Below are 18397 nucleotides of genomic sequence, written 5' to 3'. Positions count from 1 at the left end.
AACAATATAAACAAGTGTTTAATGTTCACATGTGTATATACATCAAATAAATGTTTAAGGTCAAATGATAAACAAAATTTGAGAAATATCTATTATTTGCTTATACATGATAGCCACCTAAAATGTGTGCTACTCAATAGAATACAATGTACAAATAATTGTTCATCTAAAAAAAGTGTGGTAATACTATTACATTGCTGAACAGGTTATAAAATGCTAGTTGTTCAAGTACCAATAAATTAAATGACAAGAAATCTGATTTAAACTAGATACTATATACCTACTTGGTTCCTTATTTATTATGCAAAATAAGCTTTGCAAAAAGCTGAAGTAATAGAATATGTTTTCAACGTTTGTCTTTATACCTGTTTGTCACATGATAAATTAGGGCATTTTAATTACTTTTTGTTTGTAAATCTGTAGAAAAGATTTTTTTTTAAATAAACCAAGGGACATGACTAATTTGCTAACAATCATTAAAAGAACAAATTGGTGCATTTTTAACAAAAAGGTCAAAATTGATTTATCTTTTTACTTTGAAAAAAAAAATACCATAGAAATTACTTAGTGATTGTTTTAGCAACAAATCAGCTTAATTAGAATTTCTTGCTAATTTTGTAAAGATAAGCCACAAATACACACTTGTTAAATAAATATTGTTTAAAAAGTTTTCTGATAAAATATATACAAAATAATAAAAGACAATTTAGCACCGATTAGCTAGGCTACTGGCAATTATATGCATCAATATCAATACAATTGTATTATTCCCCCCCCCCCCCCCTCCCTCCCCTAACCAGCAACAGTTATTTTAGCACATCAGTACCCCCAACTGAGTGTGCCTAATAGACTGGCTCTAGAAATAAATGCTGACCAATACATTTGCACTATTATAAATATTGCAGGTGGGTCAAAATACAGGTACAGAACAAAATTCAATCACTTTATAAACAATAGAAAATTTGATGAAAATCACTTCCCCCATTAGCACTAGACTCATCAAAATTTCAAACACGATTTTAGATTGATAACATAAGTGTGCAATAAATAAGCAATCGTAAAGATAAGAGATTGACAGATTAGGTATAATGAATCTGTACAACAGGTATTATGGGAACAAGTTTCTTTCATTTAAGGTAGGTAGAAGTCCAGTATTAAAGCTACTGGTATTTAGACTGCAAAGACTTCTACTCAATCTTACAGGTTGATGAATACTTTGAGGCAGCATACATACATTACTATTTTTATTGTTACTAAGAAATGGATTTTTGTTTTGGTTCAAAACAAAGTTATTTGAGATTGTCTGATATGGTAAAAATGGTGATATCCTTATAGCCGATAGACAAGTGAAGACTTCAACCTGTTTTCTGACAAAGTGTTGCATTGGAATCTGGTATCTTTCATCATTCAGTTCCACCCTTTCATGATTCCAATAATCGTCACTCTCTGTGATTTCATTCAATTCCGTATGCGGATTTAAATAATCACCCCTTTCTGAAATATCATTAAATTCCAGCCTTTCAGGACTCCAATAATCATCCCTCTCAGATATCTCTTCCTCTTCAACAAAGTGTTGTGTTGGATTCTGATATCTTTCATCATTCAATTCCACGCTTTCATGATTCCAATAATTGTCACCCTCTGTGATTTCATTCAATTCTGTATGTGGATTTAAATAATCATCCCTCTCTGAAATATTAAATTCCACTCTTTCAGGACTCCAATAATCATCCCTCTCAGTTACCTCTTCCTCATCAACAAACTGTCTGTTGGAACTCCTGAAAGGTGAACATATGCAGACTGGCCCACTCAGACATTTAGAACATTGCTCAGTCAGATCATAATCCACATCTCCATACAGCTCTTCATAACCACCTGATTCCTGATTATTTGCATGCAGTGAAAGGTGATGTAAATCCAAACTTCTCTCAAGGCTAAAGCTGATATCACAAGAATCTGTTTTACAAAAATACTTCTTAAAATATCCATGTTCATTGACAAGGTGCATATCTAATTGTAAGTATGTGTCAAAATTTAAGCGACATTTTAAACAAACATTATTTTTCCATTGGAGCGTAGCAGAATCATGAAATTTAGATGTTCTAGTTTCATACTTTGAGTGATCTCTTTCAGTAAAATTATTACTTCTTCCGTTATTAGTTTGATTTCTTCTGGCTTTGAAAATATCCCTTTTGACCCAAGGGTCAACCATTTCTGCCAACTCTAAATCCTCAAAGATAACACTGTCAGTTTGTTTATATCCACTTTCTACACAATTAGGTTTGAGTTTCTTTTTCTCTACATCCACACATTTCCAGTCTGCTTTTCTCTTGATAGGTTGACTGCCAAAACTAGCACATTTTTCTACACACCTGGAAGTGTAATCTGTCATTCTCTTTACAGGAAGAGCAGTAGAAGATCTTTGAGGATTTCCACTCATATTCACTTTAATCTTCTGGGAAGGACTGCTACTAGTAACTGCTAATTTTTCAAGATCTGAACATTTTTTATCTGCCATAATCTTTAAAGGAACAACACCAGGTCTAGCAGGATTTGGAGATTCCACACTTTTTTTATTGGGTTTTTTCTTGAGGGGAGGACTGAGTCCATTACTAGTTGATTTTTGAGAAACAAGATCTACACATTCGTCATCTGCCAATCTCTTTACAGTAGCAATACTAGCAGATGCAGGATCAACACTTTTACTATTTGATTTTTTGAGTGGGGGACTACTAGTTATAGCGTTACCACTCAAAGTTTTTTCAGGATTTAGCCCTACACATTTGTTATCCAATGTTTTACTAACAATATGACTGCTAGCAACATTTTCAGGATTTGGGCCTAGACATTTGTCTTCTACCTTTTTGCTAACAATATGATTACTTGCGACATTTTCAGAATTTGAGCCTATACATTTGTCTTCTATGTTTTTGCTAACAATATGATTGCTTGCAACATTTTCAGACTTTGGGCCTTTACATTTGTCTTCTACGTTTTTGCTAACAAGATTGCTGTCACCACCAGTTTGCTTCTCTGAATTTGCAACATTATCTATCATTATATTTACACCTGGGAGACATGCACATTTATCAATATTATCTGACTTTAAAATGATCTTTGAAGTCACATCTATCCTATCTTGCTTATTTTCAAGTTTTAAGTTACTTGAGGGAGTGGAATTGCTATCGGTAGAGTGCTTCTCCCTTTCAGATTGTGGCACTCCCAACCTTGTCTCATCTGTTTTGTCTTTTATTGCCAATGTACTTTTATTATTTGTTATCAGGTGGTGTATCATGCTTTGGAAATTTTCTCTAACAGGTAAACAAGTATTGTTTTGAGCTCTGAACATCAAATGGTGTTTAAAATCTTCACGGTTAACAAAACTGGCACGGCACCTGAAACATATTATTCCTCCTTTTCTGCATCCTCTACCAAAATCCCTTTCTTTCATATGAAGCTCAAGCTCTAGAACAGTGTCAAACTGTTTCGTACAATTGTAACATACTTTCTGCTTCATCCCAGGGCACAATACATTCCAATGTTGATTTATTTCTTCCAATGACTTAAAAGAACTTTTGCACTTATAACACACATAAATACTGCTTTCAGTGGTTGAGTTTTCTTCCATTTTGATGTGAAAATCCATGTGTTTAAAGAGACTTTGTCCAGTATAAAAAGATGCCCCACATTTTCTGCAGCTGTAATCTCTATTAGCTATCTCATGGCTAGACATATGTAGCTCAACATCTTCCTGACTAGCACAATCCATTTTGCACACGGAACATTGATATACATGGTTGTTTAGACACTTGTGACTTTTTTTCTGCAAACTAGATTTGAAAGTCTGTTCACAATGCACACAAAATTTTGAACACTTAGACAATGTAACATGAACATAGTAATCAGAATGCAGTAAAAACTGTTTGTTACAATAAAAACAACAACTGACCTGTTTAGTAACAGGTAGTTGTGCTGCATTATTAAGTGAATGGGCATAGAGCATTAGTAAATTTGGACAAACCAAGCTGCACCGAGGACATTTATACATCCTTTTCACTGGGCAGACAGAGCATTCCGCCTTCTTTAGTTTTTTTATATCCTTACCAAATGTGAAAAGCTGATAAAGGAAACACAAACTGCACAGTTTTGTTGGTACTACAGTTTCTTTAAAACAAGTTGTCACAATCGGACTGAATTTGCCAGCTGTGATGATTGATACAGAAGGAGTTTGACATTCATTCTTAGTAGCTTTGTCTTTAGAGCTGACTGTAGTATGTTTCCTATGGCATTGCTTGCTTGAAGTTGAATTGCAAGACTTTAGTCCAGTTAGACTTAAGTTCATAGAACTTGGGATGCTGTTTTTCTTGTTTATTTTTGTACAATGGTCTGGATGGGATACTGCTTGTGCAGTAACAGAATTTTGACCATCTGTTGATTCAGCTTTAATTTTGGGTATTTTTTCTTTTTTCTGCAGTATGTTTGAAATTTTAACATTTTTACTGGTACCAAGGTTGTTTTTTGTCGCAACTAATTGTTGATCTGCAGAATGGTTGGCCTTGAGTTTCTTTTTTGTTTCAATTTGATTGTTAATGGATTGCTTAGAGGACTTTGTACTTGCCAATTTAATATGCTGATCAATCAACTTAGAAGAAAGTTGAACACATTTTTTAATTTCATCTTTGGTCTTGGAAACTTTTGCTGCTGGTATATTTTTGGGATATTTTTTACCAACTAATTCTTCACTTTTTTTCTTCTTTAAAATATCCACATCTGATTTCAGTTGATCTTTGACCAATAGTTGAGTTTGCTCACATTTGTTGGTGTTGGATGAACTGTCAGACACATCTTTACTGCAGTGCACTGGTTTACTAAATAGATCTGCATTTTTAGAATCTGCCCTATTTTTCTTTTTGAATAGATTCACATGTAACTTTCCTAGGTCATCTTGCTTGAACAATGGTTGAGTCTGTTCATTTTTTTTGGTGCTGGATCTGTTGTTAGATAACTCCTTAGATTTACTCCGACTAGAAGTGCCAAGTACAGACTCAACTGTGTTATTGTTTTTGTCTTCTTTCGATTCTCCTGAAACATACTGCTTGCTAGCCCTAATCCTTGGATCCTTATGGTGAAAATTTCTTTTCAAACTTTCAAAATTAATTGGTTTGGCTTTTTCAGAGAGTAAATGTGGTTTTTTGTAACTATTTGAAGCTGATTTCCTTTTGTTGACACAAAGCCTGGCATCTATGAAAATTGAAGTTTCATCTAAATCTACTTTGGGATTTGGCCAATGAGAAAGTGAATGATCAGACACATTAGTATCATAAGGCGAAATGACCTTGCAGCCCCTCTTTCTTTCTCTGGTATCTTCATGTTTTTTAGAAACGGCTCGATCTTTATTCTTTGAACAAGTTTCATTTACAAGGTCTGTTTTAACAGCCACATCATTACATTTAAAAACATGGGATGTCTCTAATTTTACTGGGCTAATATTTTGATTTCCATAATGTGGATTCTGTTTTACTACATGTTTTGCTTCTTCCTGGGAGGGTTTCTTAATGATATGTGCATCCACACAATCATATGAAATTTCCTGATTCTCAACAATTTTTATAGTAGAAAAACAATTTACGATTTTTGATTTTAGGACTTTGGATGATGTATTTAAATTATAATTAGAAGAAATAGGAATGCGTAATGAATATAAATGTGAGCCGCTGGATGAACTACTATTCTGAACCTGTCCATTACAGTTTTCTTCCTTGCATTCCTCCTTTTTAAGAAAAGATTCCCGCTTGAAATCTCCAACATTCATATCAGGAGAGGGAAATGTTTCAGCACTTATAATAAGGGAATCATTAATGCTTTGCACACAAGTACCCTTTACATATTGCGGCTGGTTCAAAACAGCATGGGTGGTAGTATCAGATGAATCATTGTCTGACTCAGTATCCTCCAGATCATCATCAGCAATACCATAAGTGAAAGTACAAAGATCTGCAGCCATCCTTAGTGCTGTATTTCCTCAGAACTGCAAAATATCAAGTTTATGTTTTATAAACTCCAGATATGGATATATATTTAGAATATATTTCTACCATGTATTTTCTAAAAAGATATAATGTACACTTAAATGAGAAGAACACACTTCAGGGAAGTACTTTTGAATTTTATAAGTGCAATTTTTAGGGAAATGATGCACATAACCAGTTAACATAAGGGAAAAAAAAAAAAGGTATTTGTAAAAACAAAGATCAAATTTAAATAAAATTAAATATAATGTAGCTTAAATATGTTTGGGGCTGCAAATAAAAACAAGATAATTTTGAGTTTTATCTACATTTTCTTTGGCGATCCATACTCACCAGTCACCTGATTTTTGTTTTGTTTAGTATGAGTGTGGGATCAAGCAAAAAAAAAAAAATTAGTTTAAGCATTAGGGGTTTATGTTTCATTTGTAATATTTTAAGTGCAGGTTTTATGTCTAGTTTTAATTTTAGGCTTTTTTCTTTGACAGATTTTTACATTTAGGATCATTGAATTTAGTAGGCCTACAAAGATAAATTAAATTTTACACATGTCTACTGAGTATTTCACAAATAGCTGCTATGGTTAATGACAAGTTGAATAATCTATATTCTAATAGACATACTGAAGAATTTGTGATAATGTTAATAAATAGTAATTAAATAATGCCTGAACCACACCCAAGGCATCATGATTACAAATAAGCTGATCCCTAATAACTTCTAAAAACACAAAATACCTGTGTACATAGAGTTAGCCTAAAAAACTGTATTCTACTAATTGCTAAGTGTTAGGGGTCATTCATAAATAACGTCACGCTTTCTTGGACGATTTTTACCCACCCCCCTCACCTCAGTCACAATTCGTCAAAAAAAGCCAGCCCCCCCCCCCCCCCCAATGATGTCACATCTCAGCATACAACCCCCCCCCCCCCCTCAAAATTGCTCTTGAATTTTTCTTAAAACATCGATATTTTTCCAAACAAAATATTGTCACGACTCTGTCAACATAGCATATTTTGATCAATTCTTAATACAATTTATTAAAACCGTTATCTAAAATGCGAAATAACGGCTAAAATCATTTATAATGCAAAAAAAATGACATAACACAATCTGAACCCCCCCCCCCAATCACACACCATCACAAAATTACGGACCCCCCTCCCCCTACGAGTGTGACGTCATTTATGGACAACTTAGGTAGGCCTAAAAAAAATTTTTTTGTGAAGTAAGGTTTTGAAAGATGGGAATGGAAAGAATAATGTTTATAACTTTGTTATCAAATCACAAGTAGGCCTAACAAATTTTTATTAATAATTATCCTACAGTTCTAAATACTTTTATATTATGACTCATAATGAGGCCTAAATGCCCTAAAAGTAAAAAAAAATTGTTAGGCCCAAAAAAAATTAAATTCACTAAAATCTAAACATTAGGCCTAGGCCTAATCATTAAATTAAATGATAAGAACAGAGACAGGTTCTATACTATTCATATTCTAAAATGTGGAATACTAAATTTACTATAGTATTAGTAAAATTAGTAGGCCTATGTTACCTATGTATGTAGTATGTACTATGTAGTAATACTAATATTTACTAATACTAGATTCTAGATCTAGATAAATTAAGATAATCGATCTAGATCTAGATCTATGTAATACTATGTAGTATGTATAGTATAAAAATTGATAGATCTAGATCTAGTACTTTTTCTAGCCTATCTGTATTACTATTAGACTATTAGTATTACTAACAGAACAAGCAAACACTGGATCTAGATCTAGTTACTCTAGTAGTACTTACGTCTTACTTACTTTTACTTTAGGCTAATGGTGACAGACTTAACTAGATCTAGATTTCTAGATATAGATCTAGATCTAGAATCTAGAAACTTAAGACACTTTATAAATTTAAGACAAGTTAATATTGATAAATATTGTTGAAGTTGAAGTAATTTTATGTCCGCCTATCATGTTATAATTTATATTAGACTAAGTTACCAAGTAACTTAACTTATTACTTATTTAAATTTTAGATCTATAATTAAATTATAATATCTAACTAGATTCCATCCAGCCTCAGTAGTGTTTTGAATAGCGAACAACTTTTCTTTGTGATTTGTGTGCACTTAACATTGGCGCCACACATAGTCCTCTTCTACGGCAGTCTATCTATTTCCAGGTAATCCAGGTAGCTTAAGAAATGGATCGCATTTTTACTTTACATCATTATACATTTTGTGCAGAATTGATGTAAATTCTAGTTTATTTGCAGCGAACGTGGTTTTATAGTATAGATTCTAGATCTAGATCTAGATCTACTATGTGCTTAATTTTTAATTGCGTAAAACAAAGGATCTAGATCAAGATCTATTTCAACTATTTGTAAAATAAACTTCAAAGGGAAAAGATAACACGCAGAACGCAGAAACAACATAATACTAATACATTGCTTTAAAAAAAGCATCACAATAGTTAACTTAAGAAAGATTACTAATACTTAGGCTACATGAATATATAAAAGAACAGTTTAATAAACAGTAGATCTAGATTTTCTATACACTGAACATTTTTAAACCCTCAGATTATTGGACAGCTACGAATAAGATAAATCTAATGTAAGCTGGACTAAGACTGTAAAGTTTAGGCCTACTAACTTTCTTTATGCTTATTCCAGTTATTTCTAAATAGGCGTAATTGATTCCAATTCATCAACAGGTTAGCTACATTTAAATGTTCTCAGTTTTCGCACGTTTTAGGAAATGTATTTGTAAAGGGAGTAGTGTTTCTAAATTTTCCGACTCGCTCAAAGTGACCACCACACATCCATACACATCTCGTCTTCTTAAACCCACGCACATAAATCAGTCACCGCTCGATCACGTGATTCGAGCCCTGTCGGTTACACCCACCCCTTCATACAATCTGAATCTAAATCCACAGTTACTGCCCCTGTATCCAAGCGTTATGTCTACCCTTTCTCCGTCCAATAGTATGAATGATGTGATGCAAGTGGCTGTCCTACTTGTTTTACACAAACACACTAACAGATGTACACAGAAATGTTTTTACGCTGCTGGCAGGTTCTAGGATCTTTATTTCGTTTCTATACAGTAGTTTTTCAACTATAATGTACAACTAAAAACTGACAAGTAACCAGACAGACCACCAAAGTCTGAAAAAAAGCAACCATGGAGATAGACCTCATCCTCATCACACCTTTCACTCCAATACACTTGTAACATTACAATGTGCATTTATACACCACATTAGTTAATAATGGTATCCTTTTATTAATCTCTTACTCCTTACGTTTAGTCGCGTCCGTGGGAACACGTCGGTCCTCGTTCCTCCCAGTCTGGAAATTGATTTCTAGTCGTTCTATCTAGTAGTGTTTGTGGGCTCTCTGTATATAGGCTACCTTGGAATCTATGGTCAACGAGAACTGCTTTCTCTGTCAACGCGAATACTCCATACTCTCAATGGTACATTCCATTCGCTCAACTAACGGCTTAGAGTCGTCATTTTGACCTCTTAAACTATTTAGTGCCTAGTGTTTACTCTCGCTCTATTCCTATGCGTCCATTTCACGACTCAGGTTAAGAAAATGCCCCAATTATTCGACACCCGAGGTAATTAATCACCTGCTAGCGATTAATAAACACAATGCGCAATACTAATTCTATCAATTCAACTACCGTCACAGACTTGTTTTGACTGCGTATTCAGAGGCGTAGCGAGGGGGGGGGGGTGACACCGGGTGACACCAAGGCAAAAAATAGTAAAATATATAGAGAAATATTTGAGGGGGGGGGGGGTGGAAATAGAAAGTTCGTGGGGGTGCACATAGAAAGTTCGGGGGTGGGGGGGTGGAAATCGAAAATTGAAAGTTTGTCCCCGGGAAGAGTCGCTACGCCTCTGGGGGGGGGGGGGGGGGGTGACACCATTAAGTGCCGCACCGGGTGACACCCGACCTCGCTACGCCACTGTCCGTATTTCATCTCAATGATTGGGACTATGATGGTAACACTCGTCAGTTATACGGTAGTTATACCCCATATCTAACAGTAAATGCTTCAGCGATGTCATCGATAGTCGCTTTCATTAACAAACACTTTAGTAATAACAGCGACCACATCTTGGGTGTCTTGGTTAGCAACTGTAACGTACGTCCGCCGACATTAAGATAGGAGTCTTTGTTGACCAACAATTTAGTACAGACGCCGACCACAAGATAAGCGCATTCAGTAATCAACACTTTATTAATTACGATGACCACAAGAAAAGAGTCTTCATCATCACAAACGCCAGGTAGGCGCTTTTGTTAACCAACCATTCATCATTATTTTAGTTATTCATCACTAACTATTCTGTTTAAAATTATTTCAAAATTTTCCGTAAGAGGCACCACTGTCCCAAAATGCTCGCATTTAGCTAAATAAATTAAATATGAAAGTTTCAAGATTTTTTCATTTAAGATTTGTCTATTAAAAATAAATTTATGTATTAAATAGTTCTAGTGCTATACATATTTTCAAGCCGTCCCCTTTCAAGAGTGATATTTCAGTTGAAGTATAATTCTCACATTCATTGCCTTGATAGCTAAACAATCTAATATCTCCGCCCCCTCCCCTCCCCACACTTTACGATGGGAAAGTAGAACACGACAACACACATGAACAGTGTGAACAGGGGTGGGACGAAGGCTCCAGGGATCAGGTGTCGAGGTGACGGTCAAAGGTGTGAGTCAGCGTGATTTACTGTGGGAAGGGAGATCCAGCCAAGTGACGCACACACCAGAAAATGGGCAAGTTAAAGAATGAAAACACAGGGAGCTAAACTGTTACTAGTAGTTTGATATTGTTAGAATATTTCTTGATCATTGGGAATATTGCCAATAGCTGGGGAGAAATACTTCAAAATATCAGGATTACGGGGCGTCGTAGACTGATGTATTTTGTTATCAACAGATTCACGGCGTCGGGAGGCGCCACGGACAAGGCGTCACAAGGTGCTACAGGCACGGCGTCACAAGGTGTTGAAGGCACAGCGTCACAAGGTGTTGAAGGCACAGCGTCACAAGGTGTTGAAGGCACAGCGTCACAAGGTGTTGAAGGCACAGCGTCACAAGGTGTTGAAGGCACAGCGTCACAAGGTGTTGAAGGCACAGCGTCACAAGGTGTTGAAGGCACAGCGTCACAAGGTGTTGAAGGCACAGCGTCACAAGGTGTTGAAGGCACAGCGTCATAAGGTGTGCGGCGTCACGGGGTGCTGCAGGCACGGCGTCACGGGGTGCTGCTGACACGGGCGTCACGGGGTGTTGCAGGCACGGCGTCACAAGGTGTGCGGCGTCACGGGGTGCTGCAGGCACGGGCGTCACGGGGTGCTGCTGACACGGGCTTCACGGGGTGTTGCAGACACGGCGTCACAAGGTGTGCGGCGTCGAGGGGTGCTGCAAGCACGGCGTCACATGGTGCTGCAGGCACGGCGTCACATGGTGCTGCAGGCACGGCGTCACATGGTGCTGCAGGCACGGCGTCACATGGTGCTGCAGGCACGGCGTCACGAAGTGCTGCAGGCACGAATTCACATGGTGCTGCAGGCACGGCGTCACAAGGTGCTGCAGACACGGCGTCACGGGGTCCTTCAGAAGCGGCGTCACGAGGTGCTGCAGTCACGGCGTCACGAGGTACTGCAGACGCGGTGTCACGAAGTGCTGCAGGCACGGCGTCACGAAGTGCTGCAGGCACGGCGTCACATGTAGCTGCAGGCACGAATTCACATGGTGCTGCAGGCACGGCGTCACAAGGTGCTGCAGACACGGCGTCACGGGGTCCTTCAGAAGCGGCGTCACGAGGTGCTGCAGACACGGCGTCAAGAGGTGCTGCAGTCACGGCGTCACGAGGTACTGCAGACACGGCGTCACGAAGTGCTGCAGACGCGGCGTCACGAAGTGCTGCAGACGCGGCGTCACGAGGTACTTCAGAAGCGGCGTCACGAGGTGCTTCAGACGCGGCGCCACGGGGTGCTTCAGAAGCGGCGGCGACACGGGGTGCTGCAGGCACAGCGTCACAAGGTGCTGCAGGCACAGCGTCACAAGGTGTGCGGCGTCAAGGGGTGCTGCAGACACGGGCGTCACGGGGTGCTGCAGGCACGGCGTCACGGGGTGCTGCAGGCACGGGCGGCTCTTTTTTTTTTCATTTTACAAGATTTCCAAATTTTACGTCTGAATTCATAGGACGGTTCTTTCTTTCCAAATATAAAATGGTTTTAAACCGACTCTCAAAATAGTGGGTTGAGTTCATGTTTCTGATGTATTGTTTCTTTATAAATATGCTTTTCTAGAAAGTCGAAATATCTTTAAGTTTATAAACACTACAACTTCAGATTGGCATTATGGAATTTAAACAACTATTTACCCCAGTGTTGCTTCCAGGCATCTCTTCGAGGAGTGCCTACCGCCCCCCCCCCCGCCCTAACGAAATGGAATTTATACAGAAAAAATATTTTTAACACTGTTTCCCCCCCCCCCCCCCCCACTTTATACACCCATATTTTCACCCGTTACAAAAAAAAAAAAAACGCACATCCCAAAGACGTCACTTCTGAATATTCCCATCACCTCCAAATAGTTTTCATAATTTTCATCCGTAAAGAAGTACAAAATATGATACTCAATAATAGGTCACATTTGTTCAACGCCCCCCCCCCCCCCCCCCCGAACAGATATCTAAGTGGTTATTATGCATCTGCTAAAGAAGTTTAAATTTCGCAAGACCTATACAACAATTCTAAAGAAAAAACAAAATCGGACGGATAGGAGGCTAATCATTCTCCCTCGATAATATTCTCAATCTATTTCAAAGACTATCTAGTAGTTTAATGGACCTTTACACGATTTCGCTTCCGCGTCACGTGATCCGGTCACCCATTTTGTTCTGATCTAAAATTCCATTCCTGCACGTGGCGGGCACATGCAGGTCGTCTGCTGGGGGTCAGCGTGGGTAGAGGGCTTTTAACATCCGCAACATACTCGGGTAGCATCTAGATCTAGGTGTAGACAGCTTAACGGAAATAACATGCAGATGTTTGGTCTATAAATCGTTCGTAAAAGAATTACGAATTACGTACATTATATAATGAACCTAACAGCACAGCTTGGTGTTATTTCGACCAGAACTAACTTGATACAATGCGATAATAGGAATGTCGCCCACTTTTTCTCAGAAATTTGATTTTGTAATTAGTTTTAACTTTAATTGAGAAAACATTTAAGTTATTTAAAAAGAAAAAGTCAGCCCCCCCCCCCCCCCCCCCCCCATCGAATAACGAAGATTTAAAGTACAGATGCGTTTTTTCTTCAGGCAGGGATCCTTTAATACAATTTCGATTCTCACTGTAAATTGCCCATACCATAACCCATTATATAGTGATATTTGCCCCCCCCCCCCCCCCCGTTTTAACAAAACTGCATGTTTAGAACATTACAAATGAGTTGAACGAAGTTATGTGTTATGCATACATAAAGTCGCACCTTTTTTTTTTTAAATTTGCAAACCCTGATCCCCACCGACACACATGTCCTGTCGCGTTGTCAGAAGTCAGTCTTACTCCCCCACCCGCTAAAATGGAGTCTCACTTCAGCCTCCACACCCATCCAACTTCGCCACTCTTTGAATCCGTTTATTTTAAAAAATAACTCCAGAAATGCAAAAATCTGCACTAATACTTTCTTAATCCTCACCCCGCCCACACTTGTAACAAGTCCGAATCCCTACCCTAACCCTGAACATAACATGTGGGCCCTGAAGTAAACGAGTTAGCCGACTAACGGCATTTTTATAACTGTGGCCATGAATTTCAAAACAAGAAGCAGAACACAATTAAGTTCAATGCCACATTGTCAGACCCGACTACTATCTACTTATAACATAACCAACCAAACATAAAAACAATAAAAAACAAAAGAATGACTGTAACAAAATGTATCACAAACCTTGTCGATGAACGTCCGTGTGGAGGGTTACAATAGTTACATTAGAACAACACACATTTGCCAGCCAGTAGGGTCAAGTGGTGGAGATATCTCGGGGTGATGCTGCAAATACTGCAAAAGACATTTTTTCAGTAAGTTAGGCCAATAGCTATCGGGCCAAACATATTTTTAAAAATTAACGAAATAGGCCTACTGCTTACATCTTTTTTTTTTTTGGACTAAACAAACAAATAATTAGTCTACCCTTTTCAGTTTACAAAATCAATGTGTTGCTAAGGTTTCTTATCCAGATACCCGTCGCTGTCAGAGTCACGAGTCCTAACACCTGCCACAAGATCTCGTGAATTCAGTGAACGAGTAGTGAAACTTCAACAACACAGTGAACACTCGCTCACTCATTGTTTACATTTTACTGGATATCCAAGTCCGGAAATATAACAAATCCCTCTTTATCAATACAATTAAGTCGCTTATTTGTCAAATAAAAAAATAATGATTTTGTTATGTTACCCTACTTTAAGACATCAGTACAAGATATAGCTGGTTTTTTTTTTTTAATTTTTCACTTAAACTACAACTTTACTAATGGATTGTGATAATGGCAAATCGATTCCCTGGTATCGCCAATCACTTTAGGCATACATATCTAACATTTAGGTAAGTATCCTTTAAGTGATAGAAAAAGTGACGTCTAACCATCACAAAATCATCGATCTGGGTTGGATTAAAAAAAATAAAACACGCACAAGGAATATTTAACACCTGCTTTTTTCTCCACTTCACATACATTAACCCTATCCTTAAAGTGACAATACCAACAGCAATACCGCCAGGAAAATGAAAACCACCTCGATACTACTAGACCAATAGGCCTTTCGTGTTGACTTATAAACAATTCACATTTTACACAACAGAATACACATTTTGTTTTACTTATTCACGTGAAATCACACAGCCTGTAAATTAGAGACGGATCTTTCCAGATAAGCCCCGCAACTAATGCAGATAGTGCACATGCGAAAAGTTAAGCCCTACCACTTTTTTAAAGCTCCAATTTAATCTTAAATGCACGCACAAAACCTTGACCTATTTATGTCTAGACATTCAAACGCACTCTATTTTGGTGTGTGGCGGGGGTAAACTTTTTGGCGGGGCTATCGTGTCAAGTTCCACGTAAACCAGAATAGCTTGAACTAAAAACAAAAATGCTTACAGCTTTTGTAATATAATAAGTAATAAGATAGGCTAACTCGATCTGGATCTAAATCTAGATAGATCTAGATTCTAGATAGAGTTAGACTAACTTGTACTCTTCATACCCTCAGTATGGGAGGACTCTTCTAGGCTCTCTTGTTTATGCTTACCCTTTCGGACCAAGCGGTCTATAGGGCAGATGAAGTACAGCTCACCTATTTCTGTGACATCGGGGATGTCCTACGGGGTTGAGCCCGGGATCCGATCTCGAGACTTTCCTCGGTATATAAAAAATTATCAGTCGTGCTTTCTACTATTATCATCAGACCACAACCAGAGTTTCTTCCAGGCATCTTCCAGGCGAACGAAATGGAATTTATGTAGGAAACATACTTTTAGCAGTGCCCCTCCCCCACCCCCTCAAATATTATCAAGTGCCCCCTCTCACCCCGGAGAAAAAAAGTCTGGAAGAAACACTGGCCACAATGTCCTATAATAATTTAATAAAGACTCCGTTAGACACCTTGCAAAACTGCTGTCACCGGCATCGAGTTAAAAACAATTACTACTAGACTACACAAAAACACACAGATCTACTTACATACAATACTACTCCGCTGTGAGTTGGATTGAAATGACGAACATCAGTGGTTTAGTGAAGTGCGGTTTTGAATGAACTGTTGACATGACGAAAGCACTGTCAATGGAAACGTCCGCCATCTTGTGCGCAATTATACAATTCTAGAGGTGTAAACTGCAAGGTGCTGTAGGCTATATATTTAAACACACAGAGCATATAAACACCTAAACTTCCAAACCACTTAGTTTCACGTTTAGAAAGAAAGTGTTCAAGTCTGCAATTTTTCTGACGTCATTCTTACCCTGCTGACGTCATTTGCGTGTAAACACTTTCAATGACAGAACAATTTGACGTGGGGATTTCCGATTATTAGAATCTACGCGTAAAAGAGAAGTGCGTTTTTTATTTTTAGATACGAGCATGAATAACGGACTTTGATTGTGAGGGTTTAACACTGTTAATTATCATTGTTGTGGGAGAAAAACAGTTATTAAAATATTTATAGTGTCGACCTTCTAGGTCCAGTGTTTCTTCCAGACTTTTTTCTCCGAGGGGGGGGGGGGGGGCACTTGAAGTTTTCGGGGGGGGGGGGGGGGCGGTAGACTTTCTTCGGGGATTAGGAGAAACTCTGTCTAGGTCTATTATAATTGTTTCTTTCCATAAATGAAGTAAAATAAAAATGTAGAAATCGAAATATTTGTTTTTGCTAAATAATAAACAACACAAATAAATGCATTATACTAATTTATACTTCTAGATCTAAGGCCTACGGGCCTTCACAAAAGCCACAATTAGTCCTAGATCTATATTTTTACTAGATCTATTTGAAACTGAAATAACCCAGAATTCTTAAAATTATTCAGGACTTTCGAGATGGCGATTTGCAAATAAATCTAAACATACATATTTTTGTATGGAAAAGACAATAACTGAAGATCGAAGCAATGCGTAAAAATTAAAAAAAAAAAAAAACAGATAAAGATCTAAAAACTAGATCTACTTGATGTAGAGCGAAAGTAAGCTGCTAGCCACAATGTTTTTTGACGTTGTTAGGGAATCCACAAGCCCTTATATAGGCTCTATTGGAATAATTAGGTAGGGCCAACTATTTTCACTAGAATTTAGGTGGTTATTAGACCCTGTTATCTAAATCTTTACATCATCATATTGATCTATTCTAGATCTAAGTAAAACAAAATAATATAGCCCACTACCTTTCCAATAGTCTGACTAAAATTAAGCATATTCAGAAAACATTACATGTTCAGTTATTACTTCATACTTAGATATAGATTGAAAACTAGGCCTAATACCAGAGGTGTAGCGACCCTTCCCGGCGCCAAACTTTCAATTTGCTTTTCCAATCTATTTTGGCCCCCCCCCCCCCCCCCCCCGGTAGGGTCGGCGCCCAGGGACATATGTCCCCCCCCCCCCCCTCTGCTACATAGTCTACATAGGTTTATTAGGGAACACTAACCGAGTAAAATATTTTTATAATAAAGTAGTCCTAAATGTTACGAAAACCGAATTCAAATAATAATCCTATAATCATGTGACATTAACGAACAATACTAACATATTAATGAATGTCAAATTAGTATTTATCCTTACCTGTAAACAAACGCCGAGTAGCAACATAATAGCAAAAGTTGGACCGTTTCTATCAAGTTTACTGTAATGACATTTTACAAAACAAAAGAACAAGTCCCACTGAGGTGTTCTTTCACTAGTTTAACTGACAATGCTTATATGTGGCAATTGTCATGCTAAACACAGAGGTGAGAGCCTGTGTCTCCTTTTGTCGTTGACCGACACAGAGTTGAAGGTCAAGAAATTTGCCTTTGTGGAAAACCCGATTCGACGATATTCAATTACCCCCCCCCCCCCTTTGTTTAAAGCACAAAAGAGAAAGGAATCCCACAGGTGAATCTACCCGAGGTTCATGTGGGCTAAGCCCCCTGACAATGACGTACAGATAAATTACTGAATGGGTTTGTGTAGTGCACAAGTTGTTGAACTAGATATGTTTAGTCTTTTCTTGTTAGTTTAGAGTGTACTATCAGACCATATAGATTTTAGGCCTATATTTCCAGTGATTTTTTCTTTCATTGGGCGATGCTCCTTACTAAATATAATTAAAAACCACAGGATAATGTAAATTGCTGGTCTGAATGACTCACATTATCCCTTTAACCCTTAAATACTAGGATTGAAAACAGGTCATATCTTTTTAAATCACCCGTGTCATGAGCTCTCCATGATGTTTAGCACATAAATGTTAAGGTACTGTCTCGTAGATTGCTTGGATTGTAACACGAGTATTAGAGCTAAAACCTGGCCATCTACTTCACATTCTAAAAATTGCAGTTCACAATATATCTTGCCACTTACATCTCATTAATGACGTCTACACACCATTTGAAATAGCATTTTTAACCTCTCCCCGCCCCTCCAAAAAAAACCCGAATACATCTCAAAATGTACTTCCAATTCGCCAATTGATTAATGTGTAATGTATGTGTACCTTGCTGAGCTAAAAACTTATTTTTGGAAACACAGTAGATAAAAAAATATGGAACTTGTTTTAATTAAATAATTTT

At 37.7% G+C, this 18397-nt stretch overlaps 2 protein-coding genes across 4 annotated transcripts; both read right to left on the bottom strand.

Moving 5' to 3' along the window:
* Window positions 1-796: 796 nt before the first annotated feature.
* Window positions 797-16067, bottom strand: LOC131945907 (uncharacterized). 3 transcript variants are annotated; one of them, XM_059306539.1, is made up of 3 exons: window positions 15819-16067; window positions 14024-14134; window positions 797-6028 (listed from the first exon to the last, which is right to left on the bottom strand). In XM_059306539.1, exon 3 carries the CDS (start codon window positions 6002-6004, stop codon window positions 1109-1111), a length of 4896 nt encoding a protein of 1631 aa, XP_059162522.1. In that variant the 5' UTR covers window positions 6005-6028; window positions 14024-14134; window positions 15819-16067; the 3' UTR covers window positions 797-1108. The 3 variants fall into 3 exon arrangements, with proteins under 3 accessions (XP_059162522.1, XP_059162523.1, XP_059162524.1); XM_059306540.1 differs by lacking the exon at window positions 15819-16067 and adding an exon at window positions 14267-14321; XM_059306541.1 differs by lacking the exons at window positions 14024-14134; window positions 15819-16067 and adding an exon at window positions 8091-8193.
* On the bottom strand, window positions 11379-13450 carry LOC131945898 (testis-specific gene A8 protein-like). Its single transcript, XM_059306523.1, has 2 exons — window positions 13441-13450; window positions 11379-12106 (listed from the first exon to the last, which is right to left on the bottom strand). Exons 1-2 carry the CDS (start codon window positions 13448-13450, stop codon window positions 11379-11381), a joined length of 738 nt encoding a protein of 245 aa, XP_059162506.1.
* Window positions 16068-18397: the final 2330 nt, after the last annotated feature.

The sequence above is a fragment of the Physella acuta genome, unplaced genomic scaffold (assembly GCF_028476545.2).
Source record: "Physella acuta isolate Inbredline_101_S28 unplaced genomic scaffold, ASM2847654v3 ptg000539l, whole genome shotgun sequence".
Classification (NCBI taxonomy): domain Eukaryota; kingdom Metazoa; phylum Mollusca; class Gastropoda; family Physidae; genus Physella; species Physella acuta.
The sequence above is the reverse complement of the archived record's forward strand: the minus strand, read 5'-3'. Positions and strand labels throughout refer to the sequence as shown.

Excerpts from the sequence above, each read along its gene's own strand:
- LOC131945907 (XM_059306539.1), bottom strand. The coding sequence starts at position 6,004 with ATGGCTGCAGATCTTTGTACTTTCACTTATGGTATTGCTGATGATGAT.